Below are 20565 nucleotides of genomic sequence, written 5' to 3' on the forward strand. Positions count from 1 at the left end.
AGAGAGTATAGTATTTTCCGGACTATAATGCACACCTTCAATGAATGGCCTATTTGAAATCTTTTTCTATATATAAGGCACACTGGATTATAAGGTGCGCTGTTGGTTTTTGACAAAATTCAAAGCTTTTAGGTGCGCCTTATAGTGCGGAAAATACTGAATGTATCTATCACTTAGATTATTAGAATAATCATTCAAAATGATTGTTGCAAACAAAATTTTCCTCCCAGCACCTCCAGAGCACACTACCTATCAGACAACATTTCACTGTGTTAATCTGTAGAAGAACCAATGAGGAAAAACAGGTTTTGCCAAAGTGACCTCCCGTCATATCAGATTTTGGCCTGATGAGCTTCAGAAGAAGTGTTACACCGTCTGCCTTCAAAAAAAAAGTTTGCTGCGAAGCTAAACATCTCCTCTCTCCAGCCTCACTTGACCACACAAACACAAGAGCAGCATGACCTTCTCATGTGTTGAGACCAAACCTTTTCCAACAAAAATGTCCTGTATGAGTGAGACTGGCGTGCTTGCTCTCGTATCCTCACCACCTTCCCACCTTGCACCCCTTTAGGTGAAAACATGACAGTTCTAAACACGGCTGATTGGCTGTTGGGGTGCAGCAGCCCACCCCCTGCCCCGGGCTCCAAGGATTATGGTACAGAGGTGCATGTGTGTGAATCCAAGGCCCCAATGTTAGACAGTAGTACCTGAAATGCAAAAGGAATGGGTTTCTACATGGAAGCATCCTGAACGTCATGGTTTTTTTTTGTTCTAGATTTGCAGTGATTTTGATTTGTTTGCAATGTTCTCTGCTCTTTGGATCCCATTGTGAATCTATCACTGCGTGTGTGGAGTTTTGACATATTTGCAGGGTTCCCACCAGGAAAAATTTGGGTATTTCTTTACAAAAAGGGTCTTCGTGTTTGGCAGTATGTCCAAAACTCAATCAGTAGTCACAAATAATGACCTTAAAAATCAAGAAGAAATTAAATCTAATGGTCAAAATGGTTATAATAAGCTCATAGTGGGAACCCCGCTCACAGCATTCGGAACTTGCATGGTATCGTCCTCCTTAAGATTTCCTCTGTGTGTGAGTGTGTGATGGACTCCTTTCATGGCCGACCCTGATGCTGACCTTTCGTATCTTCCTGTAGTGAAAACAGAGCCTATGAACAATAGCGATACGGTCACTACGACAGGCGACACAGTGCTGGACACGTACGCAGGCTCAGGTAACACACGCTTCTTATATGGATGCAACAATGCGCATATTTCTCATGTGGATTCATCTCAGAAACACACAAGCATTCGTTTGTGCTCAGCGGTAGGCCTGCTGAAAACTTAAATCCCATGAAGGATTGCTTTTCCGTGGATCGCGTCATCAGAGACAGTCAGAGGGGTGAGAGAGGAAGAGAAGGTTTTACACTTGTCTTTTTTTGTTTTTTTTAGACTTGTACACGACCTGTGTGTGTTCCTTCATGCTGCAGAATGCACACACACAACTCCACACAAAACCATTAAACAACACACAGTATGGGTTTTAGAAGCAGTGGGGAGTTTGTCAGTTTTGAACTCTTACATCTCAGTGACCACAAACATACATTGTGCTCCACTGTGAGGCCCGCTGCAGGGGTGTCACAGGGTGAACTCAAGCAGAGGGACTCCGCTCCTCTCTACTCAAACAAGTCAGAGGCCTTGGATTGTGCGTTTCAGAAGCAGTAAAGTTATAAGTCAAAGATCATTTGAGTTGACTGCATCCGTAATCCTGTCTTGGTTTTTTGATTTTTTTTGATGTTTTTTGGTGTGTATCCTGCTATTTTTAGTGATCACCAGCAGCGGCTACAGCCCTCGCTCGGCCCACCAGTACTCACCTCCGCTCTACCCGTCTAAGTAAGTCTGACTCATTATGTTAGAGAAGCTCGTTTCTAAGAAAACTTATCTTTTGTTTTTGCACCATCTATAAATTCACTGAATTCAAATATGTACCTCACCGTTTGCCCCCCCCACACACACACCAGGCCCTACCCTCACATTCTCTCCACGCCAGCAGCCCCTCCCATGCCAACATACGCCGGTCAGCCCCAGTTCAGCAGCATGCAGCAGTCAAGCGTCTACACTGCTTATTCCCAGACAGGACAGCCGTATGGACTGTCCACTTATGGTACCAATGAGCATGCATTCATTTATTTAAATGTCTGTACAATCATTAAATTATAAAGTGGAGAAACAAAAACGTAATTTATTTCATGCTTTTTTTTTTTTTGATTGGCTATATATTTATAAAGCTTATATCATCAGAATGATGTAAACTACAGTGAGTCAAACTTGACTGAGTGAGATGTCAAAAAAGAATTTAATACAAGTAAAACTGTGAAATATTCTGTGTTTTTTTTGTGTGTTTTTTTCACAGACCTCGGTGTGATGCTTCCTGGCATCAAGACTGAAAGCGGTCTGGCTCAGAGTCAGTCCCCTTTGCAGACAAGCCTCAGCTACAGCCCCGGGTTCACCACACCTCAGCCTGGACAGACTGCATACTCACCCTATCAGATGCCAGGTCAGTCTGACACACACAACCGTCTTACCTTACCTGGCCGTAGTTTAAGTGCCCAAAACGTTTAATGTTTAATGTCTGATTCCTTCTTCTTTGTGTCATAAGGTTCCAGTTTCACTCCGTCCTCAGGTCTCTACGCCACCAACAACTCAGTGTCCAACCCCGCCAACTACACTGCCACACAGCAGGTATGGCAGTTTGTGTGTGTGTGTGTGTGTGTGTGTGTGTATGGCAAGAGATAAAGTGGGTCTTTATGGTCCAGAGAACCCTTCTGGTACCATCAGTAATATGGACAGTGATTTTACATTTAGTAAATTCATGCAAGTTTAATTTTGAAATCAGATGTGATTTACATCAAGCAGGTGTTGTCCATATTTTTTCTAAAAATAAAACATCACACAGGATGTGAGATTAGAGCGTAATCTCCCATCATAATAAGTGTATCAATGCATTGGGCTTGCTTGCTCTTTATTTTTTGAATATGTAATAATATATTAGTTTTTTCCAGCTTTCAGGTTTTGGAGAAAACTATTAATCCATTTAATTACATTTTTTCTAACCTACTCTGATCCGTGTCCCAGTAAATAACATTCGGTTCACACTGGAAGGACAGAGAAATGCAATTTGACTCATTATGCAGGATCAAATGAGGATGATGATTTTGTGTGGTAAGGTCACTATCATCTTTGAGACCAGAAGTGATCTAACAGTCATGCTACAACTCATATCTTCATATTTAGAGCTGCTACAAAGAATAAATGTGCAACAGGGACAAAGGTCAAAGTAAATGAATGTTTGTGAAAGAGGGTTTTGTTCCCTGTGTTCTCCTGTGCCTAAATGCATAAAGGAGGATTTGAATGTCACAGTGTGATAGATGTGACTGTTTACAGCAAGAAAGTCAAGGTTTGGCTTTTGTGGGAGAATCAAAAGAAATAGTGCCTGCGTGCTTGCGTGTGTGTGCGTGTGTGTGTGTGTGTGTGTCTTCATGTGGTGGTGTTCCACTTTCTAAGGACTTGCAGAGATGGACGTAGTGACAGGTTTAGAGAGCCGACTCATAAAGGCGTCCATCTCTGCTAAGTCAATAAAGCAGCAACACAAGGCTTTAATTGTTTTGAAGATATAAAATACAGAATTGGGGGCAATAAAAGATGAGAGAAAAGAGAGAAACACTTTATAATCTCTTCAGAAGTTGCTTTGAACATTTCCAGTGGGAAGAGGAATATTTCCATTTTCCTGTTTTGTTTTTTTTCTTATATTTTTTCTTTTTGTCGCCGCTGTGTCTCAAGGTCTGCTCTCCATTCATGTCACTCCCAACAGGAATATCCCTCATACACAACGTTTGGCCAAAACCAGTATGCCCAGTATTATTCTGCCTCCACTTACGGGACATACATGACCTCCAACAGCGTGGACGGCACCGGCTCCACAGCTGCCTACCAGCTGCAAGATCCCACCCCAGCCATGAGCGGGCAGGCGGCCGAGCTTCATCCAGGTTTGTATCATCAAGAGAAACCAGTCAGAATGTACCAAACAACAAGCCCTGCATCATACTTCCAGCATCTTACAAATATAATTCTCACCATTGCTTGGTACTGGCTTAATAAATGTAGTTTCCAGTAGAAAAATACCTCCAAAAGGACTCAGAGTATCACATTAGCCTCGCAGACTTTACTGCAAATCTGCGTTAAATGTTGCACTCTTGTGGACAAAGTCATAGAAAGAGGAGAAAATACTCCAGGGAGAGCTCAAGCAAGTCCATGACTTGGTATGCAGTGTTTTCTTTTTTTTTTTTTAGTTTGTCTTGGCTTTAATTCAGGGCGGCTGATTAAAGGAGCTTATCATTCTTCCTGTCACTGGCACTTACCTCCTCGCTGTTTTTCTCACTAATTCTTTTTTTTAAATTTTTTTTTTATAGTTGGTATCCATTTGTGTGTGTCACTCACATCACTTACTTTATCCAACCCCTCTCTCGCTCCCTCCCTGATTGAGATATAACAATATGAGCGCCGAAGCCTGGAATCTGGTTCTGGTTACAGGACAGCGGGGGAACATATGGCATCAGGAGGGTGTGTGTGTACGCCTTGAAGAGTTTTTGCATCTTTGCAAGAAGCATTGGATTACCTAACTTTTATAATTTATTGCACAGCTCCATCTGTCCCCTCCTCTGTTAAGTCTTTACATTGCTTGTTATCATGAATCAGTCAGAATATGAATGGTGCTTTTGTTTAGGTTTCTTGGTAGCCTCCAAGTTGATCTGTCAGGCCAATTACTTTGACTTATTAAACCCAAGAAGATGGCTTATTAAACCTGAAGGCTTAAATCTGAGTTATTGACTATCCTGAAGTGGATAAAACTCTAGAACACCTGCGGGATCTACTGCGACCACAGAGTTCCTCCTGCTTCAAACCGGTGAACGCAGGTTGAGATCGCCTGTGCTGTTTCTGGCAGGCGTTTGTACATTTTGAATGTTTAAATTGTTGAACCCGTCTGTGTTTGCGTGCAGTCTCTGGGGACTTCGACACAGTTCAGAGCCCCTCCACGCCCATCAAAGAGCTGGATGACCGAGCCTGCCGGAGCGGAGGCTCCAAGTCCCGGGGCAGGGGCCGCAAGAACAACCCATCCCCTCCCCCTGATAGCGACCTGGAGGTAAGGGAGCAGCAAACACCACAGTGTGACCACTAATGGAATATTCCATTCAGAACTCCGTGGATAATGTGGGTTGTCCTGTTAGAGACCTCTTCTCCACATGCTAAAATCTGACGCTACAACAGAGAGGCGGATGCTGCGAGACCACCCACGCCACTGTCAGGATGAACACTGATGCACAGCGGGACCTAAAAAAGATCAATGTGACGTTTCTCATCATCTCCCTGTTTCTGCTTCTCCAGAGGGTGTTTGTGTGGGACCTGGATGAAACCATCATTGTCTTCCATTCTCTGCTCACAGGATCTTATGCACAGAAATACGGGAAGGTAGGATAGCTGTTTGTTATTATTGCGTTAAGTCCTACTGTGTTTATGTCCGTCCACCCATTCCCTTTCTGGCTGCCTGAGTGTTATCCTAGATTCCAGCTGGGACAACACAGGACTCATTTTTGATTAAATGAAGGGTGATGAATTGTCATACAAATATTACTGCATGTGGCCAAATGGTAAATGAACTGGATGACCTGAAGCATCATCCTCCCGGTTTGCCTCACAAGTATTCTTGCAATGAGTCGAATATGGGCTTTCTTCCCCTGGCTTTGCCTCACAGGCTACATGCTGTCATGTTTTTGATTGGTGGAGAGCTGTCCTGGTCATAAGAGAAGAATACCTACAGACAGTATTTTAGGACAAAAAACAGACTTTTCCTTTTTCTCTTCATGCTAATAATCTAAAGTGGATTATTTCTTAGGAATGTTGTACGTGGATCAGTAAAAATAATCCATTATACTCCCTTAAAAAAAACCAATTTTATTGTGTTATTATGAGGATATAGTCCATTGATTATAATTGACTCCAGTAAATTTGTTTGTAATTGATAACAAATAAAGTCTATGAATGTATATTGCATGTTTAAAATAAAGCACAAAGCTTATTAATGATTTCTTAATTTGTGTTAATTAAAATTTAACATTAATTAGAATTTAACTGAATGATGTCCACCTCTTTCAACGCCCACACTGTTCAGTTTCCTTTATCTTTAATAGTTCCTGGAAATTATAATATCTGGCAGATAAACTTACTTAAATTTTACTGGGTGGTGTTGTGTCCTGTGGGTGCCAGATTAAACTCAAGCCTGCAATTACAGTCCTTCTATCACAAAAAAATTTTTTAATTACTTTTTAGTGAATAAAAATCTGGCATACACACACAGAGACACACACACACAAAATTGTACTGGTAGTGCCTGTTGGGCATTGATCTACCTACTTAATGTTCTCCAGTCGTGGAACTGAATTCATGCAGTTGGGTCAGGACGAAGCCTAAAAATGTGGTTCGGTACATATAAAAGGATGATTCCACAAGTTCAGTCTTGATTTGTCAGGAAGACGTTTTCCTTTGACTCACAGTATAACCGAACAATGAATGAAACGAGTCTCACGTCACGGGTCCTGTCATTATCATGAAAAATAAGATGATATTTCTCCACGTCATTTGCTGCTTCTGCCTTCAAAAAATATAGTGACAGCTGTCTCAGTTCACACCTCCCTGAAGATAGTGTTTATTCTGTTGACATGGTAACCCAGTACTACTTCTCACATGGGCTTTGTGAAGCTTTAAATGATGCTTGACTCCATGGTGACTGTGCACATCTTTTTTTTTCACACCGATGCGCTTCTTACCTCCTCATTTGACGGTTCAGGAGTTATTATAAACACGGATGATTGTCATGAGGCGTTCCAGTGCTTGAATAATATCAGCAGAGGGTGGGTGTGTGGCTGTGTCAAACTACTCTGACCAGGCCAAAGTAATATTTGCCGTTCTTTGTGACTGATTGGACATGTCTGGCAAAATATTACAATAAAGAGCCACCTCCGCCTCTCTGGAGCCTGAAGCGTGGCCAAATTCAACTGTTCAAAAGGAATGTGCACATTTTAACTGCAAGTGTTTCAACACACACACTGATGTCTGTAGTTCTCCTTTGGCTGGCAGCCAACATAATCATTACCTGAGAGATGAACTCCAGTGTCTGTCGTCCCTGTGATTGACGGGAACAAAGGAAAATAAATGCAGGAGAAAATTTTGATCACTATTAACAGCTGTTAAGTTTTGGAGACCTTTACACACTCCGCCTATGAATGCTGTCGATGACGATCTCTTTCTGTGTCCATGCATCTCTCTCTCAATCACTTTCACTCTCCTTCCTGTTGGTTGCTTTCTATTCTGGTCATCTGGCGGCGTCAGCGAATCGCACGGCAAGCTGTCGTCCCTTGCTGACCTATCACAGATGATGGTTTTTGCAGCTGAGCCCCTGGGCTGGCAGGGCACACACACTCAAACCATTCACATACCGCATACACACCACGCAGCATCTCCCTTTGAGGGTAGTTACTCAATGCAACACACACATGGAGACTCAGAGGTTTACAAGCCATGAGCCATAAGGAATGTTGATGGGACAGAGCAAGTGCAACCTGTCTGTCAGCATCTGCTGTGATGAGTGGACTGTACCAACTCCACAAAAAGGGGTGGGAAAGGAGTTGTGATTTGGGAAATAGAAGCAGGAGGTGTGTAAAACCAGAAATGCTTTTTTATTCTGTTTCTTTTTTGGATGATATGGAGTAATGCCTCTTGGAAAGAGTAAAGGGAATGTTTTTTTCATGGCACTAAAATGATAAGGATGATGTAATTTTCCTCTTCTGTTAGGATCCTCCTATGGCAGTAACGCTAGGTCTGAGGATGGAGGAGATGATCTTCAACTTGGCTGACTCACACTTATTCTTTAATGACCTGGAGGTGAGACACAAATCAGACTAACACACACTTTTAAAAATTTAAGAGCGTGAGAAAGAATTAGAAGCTTTTCTCACAGATCAATTTTTACACACTGAAAAACATGAATATTTTTAAATCAACCAGTCATTCGGTTAAAGTATATGTGGCTACTGCCCTCTAGTGGTGCGTCTTATGCTTTTCTTTTTAAGTCTGATCTTACTGTGTGTGTGTGTGTGTGTGTGTGTGTGTGTGTGTGTGTGTGTGTGTGTGTGTGTGTGTGTGTGTGTGTGTGTGTGTGTGTGTGTGTGTGTGTGTGCGTGTGTGTGTTCAGGAGTGTGATCAGGTACATATTGATGACGTATCATCGGATGACAATGGCCAGGACTTAAGGTGAGGTTTTAATCGTTCGTGTTTGTGAATAATAAATATGACATAAAAATGTTATTTCTTTTTTTGGTGTAACATTTTGACAAAATATGTTTTCTGTTAACAGCCTTTCTTAAATACTCTCTATTACGAATATTATTTAAATTCATCAGAAACATTCAGCTGCTTTTCTTTGCGTTTTCTACCCGTCCATCCATCTTTGCATTTGAAAGATTAAAAAAATAAATGACACCGTACCAATAAATGCTGGCAGTTATTTTAATAGCACTGAATAACAAAAATAACCATTTGATCTTCTTGTTCTACCAGAACAGATTTTGCAAATAAAACATATCATTATTATTGACAGTACTTACAGTTTTGCAACTGATGGCTTCCATGCAGCTGCAACCAGCGCCAACCTGTGCCTGGCTACGGGCGTCCGCGGCGGGGTGGACTGGATGAGGAAACTGGCCTTCCGCTACCGACGAGTCAAAGAGTTATATGGCACTTACAAAAACAATGTGGGGGGTAAGCCACACTGACGGGGGGGTGGGTGCTTGATAGAGTCAGGGGGGGTTTTGCTGGGTTCACACTGGAATTTTTCAATCACATGTTCGTCTACCTGATTTTAAAATGTCAGAAAAGATTCACTGCATCAGCTTTAAGAACACACTGTAATACTTAATTAGAAATCAAGCTTTCTTCATAGCTTGCTGTTTCATGCTGTGTCTCAGGGCTGCTGGGTCCTGCGAAAAGAGACGCTTGGCTGCAGCTCAGAGCAGAGGTGGAGGCTCTTACTGACTCCTGGCTGACCCATGCACTCAAGTCCCTGTCCATCATCAGCTCCAGGTGACGCGTCTTCTCAGTCACGTCATAGTCCTCTCTTGTTAACTGATTGATGATGAGCGTGGGAAATATCAAAAAGCATTCATTCACAATCCATGTATTCAATCTATTCAACAATCAACTCATGTGCCTTTTCAAAATAAGGTCTGTTGTCTGTGTCCCACAGGAGTAACTGTGTAAATGTGTTGGTGACAACAACACAACTCATACCAGCACTGGCTAAAGTTCTCCTATATAGTCTGGGATCTGTTTTTCCTATCGAGAACATTTATAGTGCAACGAAAATAGGTAAGACAAGCAAGCACTCATGCACACACACGTTCCATAAATCCTGAACAATAGTCTAATATTAGAAATAACATCATATGGATGAAAGGAATTAAATGTTGATTGATTTGATGCATTTAAAACCGTTCTAAAGGTCACCTATATTTTTTGATGACCATTATTGTGATGTTTCTTCATCTCCTTCATATGTTGCTGATTTCCTGTTATGATATTAGATGCGTTGCTCCAGTTGGGTTCAGGTTTACTGAACGGTTGGATGGGAATGTATGATTACAGTATGCTTTACTTTACATTGGGTGTGTGTGTGTGTGAGAGAGAGAGAAAGAATAAAACTGAGTCCCTCACCAGTAAATTAAAATAGACCATGCTGGCTATGCTTTGACACACACACATGGGCACATGCATGTGCGCGCGCACACACACACACACACACACACACACACACACACACACACACAAACATACAATTGACCTTGAGAAAGCTATCAAGTAGCACTTAAGAGTAAAACTTTTTCCTTGCAGAAGGGGTTCTAAAACACATCCAGTCAGCAACTTTCAGGGACTTCTTAGAACTTCTTAGTCTGTCTTAATTCACGCTACTTCATTTTTAGTGACAAAACAGTACAAACAAATCAACTATGGATGGAGGTATGCATTTAACCACCAATACGTGAAAACAAAATGCAATAAATGCAAATTAGTCTGACCCTTCAGATGTAAACAGGTCCTTCTCCTCCAGCTCACACTGACCCCTAAAAAACCTCAGACTCTCCAGGTCAGATGCCCACAAACTGAGGGGATTCCACCAGCCCGAACCCCAGCTGCTTCCATCTGTGGCAAACAGTAAATCAGACTCAATCGTACATCAAACTATACAAGGAAAACCAAATGACATGGATTATGTGTATTCAGTATGTGAGCTTATGTTGGACCCAGTTAGACCCTGCAATGCCATAATTCAGCTGGATGTAACAATGTGGTAACGCGTCAACCTCCTGAGGTCTAAGACACGGGCAGACTGCTGAAGACTTTCGGGTCAGATCCCAGACGCTCCTTCATGCAGTGCTTTGCATGTGGAGTTACTCTGCAATTAGCGTTGTGTATGTTGTACAGGAAAAACAGCTGAAAGGTTACGGTGACGCTACCTCTGCCTCTCTCAAAAGCCCGTCTGGTCTTGGAATTACGGTGGAAACCAGACTGATTATGTTTATCTGAATTGAAGCACCTCTCGGGATGCACCATGTGGTTGTCAGGGTTAATCAGAGTGAGTGATCTCTGTTGGGATAGCGGCGTGTGAAAGCCTCCTCTCCTTCACCTCACCCTTGCTGCAGTCCTCTTCCTCCTCATGTGTTTTTATTTCCATCCAACAACAAATGAAAAACTGTGAAAGCCCATTTGTTTGTCTCCAGGCAAAGAAAGCTGTTTTGAACGTATAGTCTCCCGCTTTGGCACTAACATTACATATGTTGTGATTGGAGATGGGAAGGATGAAGAGCATGCGGCCAGCCAGGTAAACAAACGACTCCTGAACTCTGACCCCTCTGACCTTGTTACCCTCCTTCCTCCCCTTGTTTATTTGTTTTTTGCAGGAAAAGAGAGTTGCTTTGAGCGCATAATGCAAAGGTTTGGCAGTAAAGTAGTGTATGTTGTAATTGGGGACGGTGTGGAAGAGGAGCAGGCGGCCAAAAAGGTAATGGACCCCCAACCTCAGCGTGAGCCCGCCTACTCCTCAGTGTGAGCTCTATGTGGACGACGCCTGCCTTTCTTTGCTGTAGAGGTTTTGTGTTGGTCGTTGACTTTATTCTGTTCCTGCTGTTGCTTTTTTTTCTTTTATGGAGGGACAGGAGAGTTTTGATTGCAAATGTGAAAGTTTGAGATTGAGACTTGGCTAATATACATTATGCTCCTCCTTTGAAAGTCAAATATACACAATTCTATGCCGCCTGCAGCTCATTTATAACAATAAAATTATTGTTTTAGCTCAAACACATTTAAAACCAAAATGAATGACTGTCCAAGTGTACAGTGAGCAAGCTTTGATCAATCTCATTTGTTCAAAACTACATTGTGGGGTATTATCCAGTGGTGAGTTTTTATTTACATCCATTGACTAGTTTGAGTTAGAAATGTAGTTATGCAACAAAAAATATTTCCAGTGACAAACTCTAACTTATAAAATTAAGTTAAGCTTAAGTTTCCAGCTCTGGGTTCTTTTTTTTTGACATTGGGATTGTGAAAGGAGTACATCAAACTGTGGTTTGCTTTCCTGGTGAGAGTTAGCTGGACATCATGCTTATGACTGTGTGTTGAATATAAGGCTACAGCAGCCTGTGAGCTTACCGTAACTTCAAAACAGGTAGCTTAGCCCTTACTGGTGTCTTTAAAGCTTGTTAATTGCTAATCAATAAAAGAAAAATTATTGGATTGTGAAAATTGTTGCCAGGCGAATCTCTGGTAACTTCATGAAAACTGGAGATGATTAGCTTGCTTAGCATAACTATTGAAATTGGATCAGTTTTATCCACATTAATGATTTCCAGTTCATGCTAAGCTAAGCTAGGGGCAGTTATGTAAAGCCTTATAGAACATGCAGCTCTATGTGTGATATTGATCCTCATCTGAATCAACTCTCATTCAGGATTCACATTTTTAAAAAAAAGCTGAACTCTTTCTTTGAGCGTTTGGATTGCATGGATTTTGTTTGCGGTGCTTTTGCAAAGCAAGCAGCTACATATTTCTGTAGTGCAGCTTGCATGACTTGAGGTGGTGGTATGCAGCTTTGAAACAGTGGTGATGGTGTTAACAATGTGTGTGTTCAATCCGCAGCATAACATGCCTTTCTGGAGGATATCCAGTCACTCTGACCTGCTGGCACTACACCAAGCACTGGAGTTTGAGTACCTGTAACTGTAAGAGACTCATGCCAGGTTAATATGGACAAAGCCAGCCAGGCACCCCCCCCCCCTTACTTTTGTATAACTATTTAAGAACAAACAATACACTGCAACTGTTTTTGTGATTTTACTTTTTGTACGTTTGGATTAAATGGTCTTAAGAGGCTAAAGGAAAGGTGAATAGATGAAAGAAGAGTGGGGTTAAAAGATGACAAGACTATGCTGATCAGCCCCTCGTCTTGGTTCGGGGTTGGGGAGATTACTGTGAAGACTCGGTCCTTGCAGCTGAAGCAGACTACAAACCTTCCTTGGACTCCTGGGTGACTGATCTGGGACACCCAAGCCTGCTTCGGGCAGCTGGAACTAATCTTCCATCAAGAGCTTCTCTGTACAGGCAGCAATCCGCGTGTGGACATACCAGCTGCTTTTTTCCATTTTCTTCTTCACGGTGGTATAATAATCACAACTCAACAATGCAGGAAACTGTAAATTTATGATCAACTTAATAAGGATAGTAGTGGATGTTTTTGTGAAGGAATGAATTAAAGTTTTGAAACTTTTTTTTCTGCTTTTTTGTAATTTTTTGGAGGGAGGGTGGGGGGATTGAGGATGAAGTCATGATGTGTCGTGCCTTATTGTGCTTGGATGTTTTCTTTATTCAAAAATGTCTATGTATGTAGATATAAAGGAGAAACCTATTCAAATGAACTATGAATCTTGTCTTCCATATTTTAGCTAATCGTTCAAAAACACAGCTTGTGACAGAACAAGCCATTTCCTGTTGATGGTAAAAATTTAGTTACATGTCAAACTGGCATTCGATATTCTTCAAATTTTGTAAATATCCAGCGTAACATTTTTTTTATACAAGTCTAAATACATTTAATCAACTTATTCCTGAATATAACTTTAGGTTTTTATCCCCAATGTTATGAAGTCGAGCAGGCACACATCCTTTTGAGCCACCTAAAGTCAAACCTTTTTTTTGCAACTTTTACTTTCGGGCCATACATACTCTGGCACATGTTTAACTGTCCTTTTAAAACTATACCCCAGTCATATTTCTGCATTTTTGTCAGTGAATGTAGATACTGCATCGAGAACATGCCGCTGTGTGTGGTAAGAAAACATCAGAAAATGGCCTCATTTCCACTTTTTATTTTTATTTTTTGCTCTTGAAGTATTCCTCAATCACGTCCTTGGCCTGAGACTCCTTGCCATAATCCTGCAGGCAGGACAAAGACAATGATATGCAAATTGTAAAAACACTCAACTAACTGCTAGTAAACTAGCCAGTAAAGATCAACAACTTAAACAAATGTCAGTTTAACAAAAAGCTTGAGTTTGACAAATGATTGCTAAAAGTTCAAAATGAGGGACAGCCTGCCGACAACATGTTTTATGTAGCCATTCTTAGGGACCCCACACACCACAGCCAGATGGAGGGGCTCGTACCCTGGCTGTCATTTAGCCAAACGTATATCAAACAGGTGCATGACACAAGGTTCATGCATCTGCACTCGACTGGCAGATGTAGCTGGAAGTCTTTAAGCCTGTTACTGTTGTCTGACTAAACCAGAGACATCAGACACCATCTCTCCTGACTTTAAATTTATACCCTATAATGCACTTACTTTGACCACGACACAGCTGCAGCCCACCACCTTGCGGGGTTTGCCTTCACGGTCGATCTTGCACAGACCAACCCACTCACCGAGCTTCTTGTTGTCATCGACCTGAAATTAAGATTGAACAGATTCTTCACCCGTCTTGCTTTTGTTCTTGCAAGCCCAATGCTTTGGTTGTTTTATAGAAGAAATTTTAGCATAAACTTACATTTTTATTTCTCAAGACAAACCTTTTATGTTGTGACAAATATCTTGAAACATTTGTATGACATAAAATGGTAGCAATGAGTCACTCACTGTATCTCAGACACAAATTGGGTAACAGTGGCAATCTCCTCATATTATTCAGTAGAGGGAGCCAAATTATCATCAGTGATACAGTAGTGCACAACAACACTCGTAACTCATGTTAGACAAAAACCTGAGTATTTTATGGTGCTATAACAACCAGAGAGGGACATTACCTTGATCAGGTTGATCTGATGCTCAGCACAGAGGGCCTCCACCAGCTTGACATACATGGGCTCGTCACAGTTAGCCGCAAGTGCACAGAGGTGGGCTTGACGTCTACGAAAGAAAACTGATATAAATTTGGATAGTCTGTACCTTATGCACATTTCAAAAACAACACAGTATCTCAGACAGAAATTGGGTAACAATGGCAGTCTTCCACATAGACATTCAGTAGAGGGAGCCAAGATATCATCAGTGATATTTCTGCTAAAAATGTATTGTTTAGATTGAATGATTTAACACACTTGTCAAGGGCCTTGGCAGCCTCACGGATTCCACGGGCCAGGCCATCATGGATTAGAGCGGTCTTGAGTACTTCTGGAAGAGCGGTGTTAACATCCATGACACCTCCAGCAGCAACGCTATGAAGACAGACAAGATAAAACAGTTTCAATATGATCGCATTATAGATATAATGAGATGCAAACTTTGATAGCACTTTTGGTGTGTCAGACCAGGGATATCACTCATAGAGGAGTGAATGGGAATCCAACAAGTGTAGTCATCATTCAAACACCTGAAAGCTGACAGAATGGCACATTTTCTGAGTTGTCAGGAAACTCATCTCTTTACTTAGCAGATGGTAACAGATTACACGGGGTCAAGTTATCAACCAAAATCCGAATTCCGATTGTGGTAAACCTGCACCTTTCCAATTAGGATCTTCACTACATCCGAGACAGTTATCCCATCATATTTCTTTTACAATAAAGCACAGCTCAAGATATAACCCACAGGCTTGAGGCAATTCAGCAGATCTAGATGAGGTGATCTTTGTTTCATAATTAGAAATAGTATTTCATTTTTTGCCATCTCAGTTTTCATGTCATATGTGTTGTGAATAATGTGCCTTTGTACTGGTTTCTTTATGAAAACAATATTCAAAGTTTGACAGCAAAGCTGACTGAAAAGATCATTTCCCCGATAAGGGACAATAAAGTGTGTCTTTCTTTCCCTCTTAATGTCCCGAGGTTGATTCATGTTGCTGATCATATTCATAAAACTCTTGCTTCCAGATTAGATTTTTTAATCTTCACGTTCTAGTTCAATTTTAAAGTATATTTTCTACACTTGGAGGCAAAGCCAAAGACATCAACCACATTGCAGACTGAGTTAAGAGTGTTCAGTATTAAGTGTCCCAAAGTAGCTATCGGCTAAGCTAAATTGTTAGCTTATTTAATTTAAAATGCAACCGGCAACTCAAAGTGTACTCGTCACTGAAGTAAATCAATAATGTCAATTACTGTAATTGTTGTTTAACACCTTTCATTACTGTTTTGTTACCTACGTCTCGGTTCACTCTACCAGTTAGCAACAGATTTTAGCATCATGCTTACCCTTCCTCGGCCATTGTTGGTTTTAGATGGATGCTGAGCTTAAAGTTCTAAAATAAAGAGCGGATGAGAAGGTTAACTTATTATTTGTTACACACACATCTTGATGAGCACATTTGAAATCAAGATGTTCAAAGAATCTAGTAGATTGTGTCGATAACTCCACAAACCTACCAAAGCCTCTTCGGGCAACGAAGAAAGAGGACGTCATCAGCCTGCGACAAAGCTTTATACCACAAGGCCCCATTCTTGCCATGTTGTGGTGTCCAATTTGCTGCCTGTATTGGTGGAGGACGTTTCAGTATTTTCGTAATTTGAAGTGAAGAGGAAATTTAAAAAATAACTTTGACATTTTTTTAATCGTAAAAATACCAATAATTGAAACGAGACTTTTTTTTTTTGCTTCCTTCTCTAAAATGTTTCATCCCCTTGAAGGGTGCTCACATGTGCACATGTTGTCTGTTTCCAGTCTATTTGTTATTTTAATGTTTACATAGGATTACAAATAATAAAAATTATAAGTAGAGAGAGAGAGAGAGAGAGAGAGAGAGAGAGAGAGAGAGAGAGAGAGAGAGAGAGAGAGAGAGAGAGAGAGAGAGAGAGAGAGAGAGAGAGAGAGAGAGAGAGAGAGCCAATAGAAGAATTACCCCATGATTATTTCAGTCAATACTGCAGGCAAATATGTTCAGACTGCAGTACTACCCCTTCCATTTTCTGCAGGTATGATATGTCTGATCTGATAATCTGATAAATCATTAAAGGACAAAAGACAAAAAGACAGTCACCAATATTCAGTTTAATAGATGCAGTACAACATTAAAAGCAAGCTAATACAGTTATAGTTCAAGTGTTTCATCACCACCATTTTGTGCTATAGCTTTAATGATAATGGATGAACCTCATAAGATCAGATTCCAACAAATATATTTAGATTATACAAACTGTTCAGATGTTCAAAACTCTAGTACAGTATCCGCTCCCTTGGAAATAAAAAAAAAAAACCTTTTCACATTATTATTTGTGAAATTAACATTTATAAATTAATGATGAAGAAGTCTCTCATTAATCATCTGAAGGAAAGGTAACAGAAATAGCAGAAAGCAAAAAAAAAAAAAAAGTCATTTATGCATGCATTTTGTTCATTGGCTGGATGTGCAAATATTTTAAGGAGAATTGCTTCAGTGCTGGTCTTTGAGCTTGAGAAACTCCATTAATTGCGAACACTCGACTTTGTCAAAAAAGCTTTGGTAGTCCTGAATGAAGATGAAAGATATCAGTGGTTAGGAGTGAGGAACACAAAGTCAGAGGAAAACATTCATGAACAAAAGTTTTCAGCAGGTGTTAAGAAATGTTGGAAAGTAAGAACCTGCTCATACTGATCCATTTTTTTTAAAAAGCTCTATTGTTTTGTCATGATCTGATTAAATGTTAGATATTAGATATTTCTCTGTGGGGAAAAACCACATCTAACAAAACTGTGAACCATCTCTGGCATTTTTAAATACATTAAATTGGACAACATGGTCATAAACATGCAACCTGTGAGCCTCTGTAAATTTGGATGTTAGTGTGGCGGTATGTCACCAAACAGGGTGTGTGACACGACACAGGTGTGTGCGTGCAGGTGTGTGTGTGTGTGTAACACACCTTAAATATTTATTTAATTTCTGCCCTTTGAATCCAAAAGTTCTTTTTTTTTTTTTTTCTTGACAAACGCAGCTATCTAGTAAATCATTTCCACCCCTGGACTCCTTGAGTGTTGAGATGCGGTTATTTCTCTCACGGTAATGATTATTTGTGTTGCGGGACGCTGCGTGTCGGACTCACCCCGCAGTATTGGTCTCCGTTGAAGACCTGGGGCGGCAGCGCCGCCTCGTTCCCCGCCAGATGCCGCATCGATTCCCTCACTTCACGGCTATCCACGTCCACACGTTTATAAAGAATTTTCTGGCCATCCAGGACATTGAAGATAAACTGCTGTTGTTTGTCCATCTGGGAAGGACATCGGTTCGGTTTAATGCCGTAAACGACCCACAACAATCCGACTGGACCAATGAAATCAAAATGCAAATGTCTCAGACAAAAAGAAGGATCCAGGAAGTTTGCATACTTTACCTTTAGATTTCCAGACGCGCTGGAATAATACACTTTAATATCTGAGTTATCTGACATTTTTTTTAACAACTAATGCTCAGGTTAGTTACTGAGACGAACGAGAGACGAACAAAGACTTCTAAACGGGAAGTAGGAGAAGTAGAAAATGTTCCAAGAATGTCTGTCTGCAGAGAACAAGTGTAGACACGGTTTACCTACACGGACACACCCACTCCACACCTAATGGAACACACACACACACACACACACACACACACACACACACACACTCACACACACACACAAACACACACACCCTCCCCACACCTAACATAACGACTACAAATTGTGAAAGCAGTAACGCAGACGCACCCACACACACACACACACACACACACACACACACACACACACACACACACACACACACACACACACACACACACACACACACACACACATACAGAAAAAGACAAACAACACACTTGGTGGACTGCTTTGATGCCACATTTTTCTAAATTTCCCAGTTTGGAATAAATAAAGTATATTTATCTATATAATTCCAGCTCACTGAAAAACACATTTCTTGTTTTTTTTTAAAATTATTATTTAATAAGGTGAAAATGTCTTTACACATGGAGAACATACTTCCACTTCTGATAAATACAATACCCCTCTTAGCTCGGCTTGAGCACAAAGTTGTTTCTCTGAGCACTTGAAAACTTTTATTCTTAGATATACAGTATGTGGATTTCATATACACTATGAAGAATAGAATGAAGCTAAAATGTGATTTATTGTTTTAGAATAAAACAGGAACAATATAAGGTCTACATGCTGTTTGGCTTCCCGAAATAGTGTTTATTAACTCTAACTACTAAATAAATATTGATAGACTTTCTTCAGGCATATGAAAGGCAGAGCAAGCTTATGGTGGCCAGGACCACAAAGGCCCACATTTTCAACTTTAAGCCCTGTTCCTTCATTGCTTTAGCGCTTAGTCCCATCACACCTCTACTAATACAGGCTGCAATTATCTCAGTTACTGTTGTAGGTTTGAATGACCTCTCTGATCTAAACCCGAGCGGTGTTATGTTGTTGGACTTCTGTGATAGTCACAGATTGTTCATAACTAACACCATGTTCGAACACAAGGATACTCATAAGTGTACCTGGTACCAGAACACCCTGGGTCGGACGTCAATGATCGATCTTGTGATCGTATCATCTGACCTTCGACCGTGTGTTTTGGACACTCGGGTGATGAGAGGGACAGAGCTGTCAACTGATCACCACCTGGTAGTGAGTTGGATCTGTTGGCCGAGGAAACCTTTGGATGGAACTGGCAAGCCCAAACAAGTGCTGTGGGTGAACTGGGGATGTCTGGAGGAGGACTCTGTCCGCAAGGCCTTCAATTCACACTTCCGAAGGAGCTTCTCGTGCATCCCTGTGGAGGCTGGGGTCATCGAACCTGAATGATCGATGTTCAAAGCTTCCATTGCTGAAGTTGCAGCTGAGAGCTGTGGTCTCAAGGTCTTGGGTGCCTCAAGAGGTGGTAACCCTTGACACCGTGGTGGACCCCAGTGGTCAGGGAAGCTGTCGACTGAAGAAGGAGGCTTTCAGGGGCATGTTGTCCCAGGGGACTCCTGAGGCAGTTGCAGGGTACTGACAGGCCAGAAGGACTACAGCCTCGGTTGTGATGGAGTGGCCATGGAGAAGGACTTTCGGACAGCACCAAAGTTGTTCTGGAGGACTGTCAGACACCTCAGGAGGGGAAAGCGGGGGACCATCCAAGCTGTATACGGCAAGGATGGGACACTGTTGACCTCGATTGAGGAGGTTGTCGGTCGGTGAAAGGAACACTTTGAGGAACTCCTGAATCCAACTACCCAAATTACCCGTCCTCTGTTGTAGAGGAAGAGCTGGAGGATAATGGGGCATTCAAATTAACCTCTGGGCGAAGTCACTGAGGTAGTTAAACAACTTCAAGGTGGCAAAGCCCTGGGTGTTGATGAGATTCGCCAGAAATGCTGAAGGCTCAGGGTTTTTTAGGTACTGTCATGGATGACACGCCTCTTTAACATTGCCTGGAAGTCTGGGACAGTGCTGAAAGAGTGGACGACTGGAGTGGTGGTTCCTCTTTTCAAAAAGGGGGACCATAGGGTGTGTGCCAACTATGGCAACACACTCCCAAGCCTTCCTGGGAAAGTTTACTCCAAGGTGCTGGAAAGGAGAGTCCGGCCGATTGTCGAACCTCAGATTGAGGAGGAACAATGTGGGTTCCGTCCTGGTCGTGGAACGATGGACCAGTTCTTTACTCTTGCAGGGGTCCTAGAGGGGGCTTGGGAGTATGCCCATCCAGTTTACATGTATTTTGTGGACTTAGAGGAGGCGTTTAATCGGGTCCTCAGGGATTTACTGTGGGAGGTACTGCGGGAGTATGGGGTGAGGGGGCCTCTCCTCAGGGCCATCCAATCCCTGTACGCAAGTTGCATTTGGGTTCTCGGCAGTAAGTCGGACTTGTTCATAGTGGTTTTAGGCCTTTGACAGGGCTGCGCTTTATCACCAATTCTGTTTGTGATTTTCCTGGACAGGATATCGAGGAGTAGCCGTGGTGAGGAGGGTTGG

The 20565-nt window shown here is 41.7% G+C and overlaps 3 protein-coding genes and 3 non-coding genes across 16 annotated transcripts in view; 1 reads left to right on the top strand and 5 right to left on the bottom strand.

The window, feature by feature from the left end:
- The window catches only part of eya4 (EYA transcriptional coactivator and phosphatase 4), a 36827-nt gene extending 23660 nt beyond the window's left edge, over positions 1-13167 (top strand). The window contains exons 5-20 of one of the 11 annotated variants that reach the window (XM_068342097.1): positions 572-655; positions 1155-1232; positions 1824-1890; positions 2019-2161; positions 2411-2554; positions 2657-2739; positions 3869-4043; positions 5055-5197; positions 5440-5523; positions 7903-7992; positions 8303-8361; positions 8708-8868; positions 9075-9189; positions 9353-9474; positions 10884-11164; positions 12301-13167. In XM_068342097.1, the coding sequence (XP_068198198.1) occupies positions 572-655; positions 1155-1232; positions 1824-1890; positions 2019-2161; positions 2411-2554; positions 2657-2739; positions 3869-4043; positions 5055-5197; positions 5440-5523; positions 7903-7992; positions 8303-8361; positions 8708-8868; positions 9075-9189; positions 9353-9474; positions 10884-11164; positions 12301-12381 (1910 nt within the window). In that variant the 3' untranslated portion in view covers positions 12382-13167. Of the gene's footprint in view, positions 1-571; positions 656-1154; positions 1233-1823; positions 1891-2018; positions 2162-2410; positions 2555-2656; positions 2740-3868; positions 4044-5054; positions 5198-5439; positions 5524-7902; positions 7993-8302; positions 8362-8707; positions 8869-9074; positions 9190-9352; positions 9475-10883; positions 11165-12300 lie in introns of those variants that run through there. The other 10 variants (XM_068342102.1, XM_068342101.1, XM_068342099.1 and 7 more) reach the window with 10 other exon arrangements.
- Positions 13168-13510: 343 nt separating this feature from the next.
- Positions 13511-16078, bottom strand: rps12 (ribosomal protein S12). Its single transcript, XM_068342109.1, has 6 exons — positions 16018-16078; positions 15847-15893; positions 14755-14871; positions 14461-14563; positions 14003-14104; positions 13511-13593 (listed from the first exon to the last, which is right to left on the bottom strand). Exons 2-6 carry the CDS (start codon positions 15858-15860, stop codon positions 13531-13533), a joined length of 399 nt encoding a protein of 132 aa, XP_068198210.1. The 5' UTR covers positions 15861-15893; positions 16018-16078; the 3' UTR covers positions 13511-13530.
- LOC137613929 (small nucleolar RNA SNORD100) lies at positions 14294-14376 on the bottom strand. Its single transcript, XR_011039009.1, has one exon. It is a non-coding gene; the product is annotated as a small nucleolar RNA SNORD100 (small nucleolar RNA).
- Positions 14628-14712, bottom strand: LOC137613930 (small nucleolar RNA SNORD100). The gene has a single exon (XR_011039010.1). It is a non-coding gene; the product is annotated as a small nucleolar RNA SNORD100 (small nucleolar RNA).
- On the bottom strand, positions 14954-15024 carry LOC137613927 (small nucleolar RNA SNORD101). Its single transcript, XR_011039007.1, has one exon. It is a non-coding gene; the product is annotated as a small nucleolar RNA SNORD101 (small nucleolar RNA).
- A 535-nt stretch (positions 16079-16613) lies between the features above and the next one.
- Positions 16614-18161, bottom strand: zgc:153284 (uncharacterized protein LOC751696 homolog). Its single transcript, XM_068342992.1, has 3 exons — positions 17959-18161; positions 17671-17835; positions 16614-17096 (listed from the first exon to the last, which is right to left on the bottom strand). The coding sequence occupies exons 1-3, from the start codon at positions 18013-18015 to the stop codon at positions 17022-17024; spliced, it is 297 nt and encodes a 98-aa protein (XP_068199093.1). The 5' UTR covers positions 18016-18161; the 3' UTR covers positions 16614-17021.
- Between the last annotated feature and the right edge of the window lie 2404 nt (positions 18162-20565).

This window comes from Antennarius striatus, chromosome 19, assembly GCF_040054535.1.
Source record: "Antennarius striatus isolate MH-2024 chromosome 19, ASM4005453v1, whole genome shotgun sequence".
NCBI classification, from domain to species: Eukaryota; Metazoa; Chordata; class Actinopteri; order Lophiiformes; family Antennariidae; genus Antennarius; species Antennarius striatus.

Coding starts and splice junctions, on each gene's coding strand:
- rps12 (XM_068342109.1), bottom strand. Junction 14,564..14,754: donor GCTGCCAAGGCCCTTGACAA/GTGTGTTAAATC, acceptor TTTCTTTCGTAG/ACGTCAAGCCCACCTCTGTG. Junction 13,594..14,002: donor GCAGCTGTGTCGTGGTCAAA/GTAAGTGCATTA, acceptor TCCTGCCTGCAG/GATTATGGCAAGGAGTCTCA.
- zgc:153284 (XM_068342992.1), bottom strand. CDS start 18,015: ATGTCAGATAACTCAGATATTAAAGTGTATTATTCCAGCGCGTCTGGA. Junction 17,836..17,958: donor GCGCGTCTGGAAATCTAAAG/GTAAAGTATGCA, acceptor TGTCCTTCCCAG/ATGGACAAACAACAGCAGTT. Junction 17,097..17,670: donor ACGGAGACCAATACTGCGGG/GTGAGTCCGACA, acceptor ATCTTCATTCAG/GACTACCAAAGCTTTTTTGA.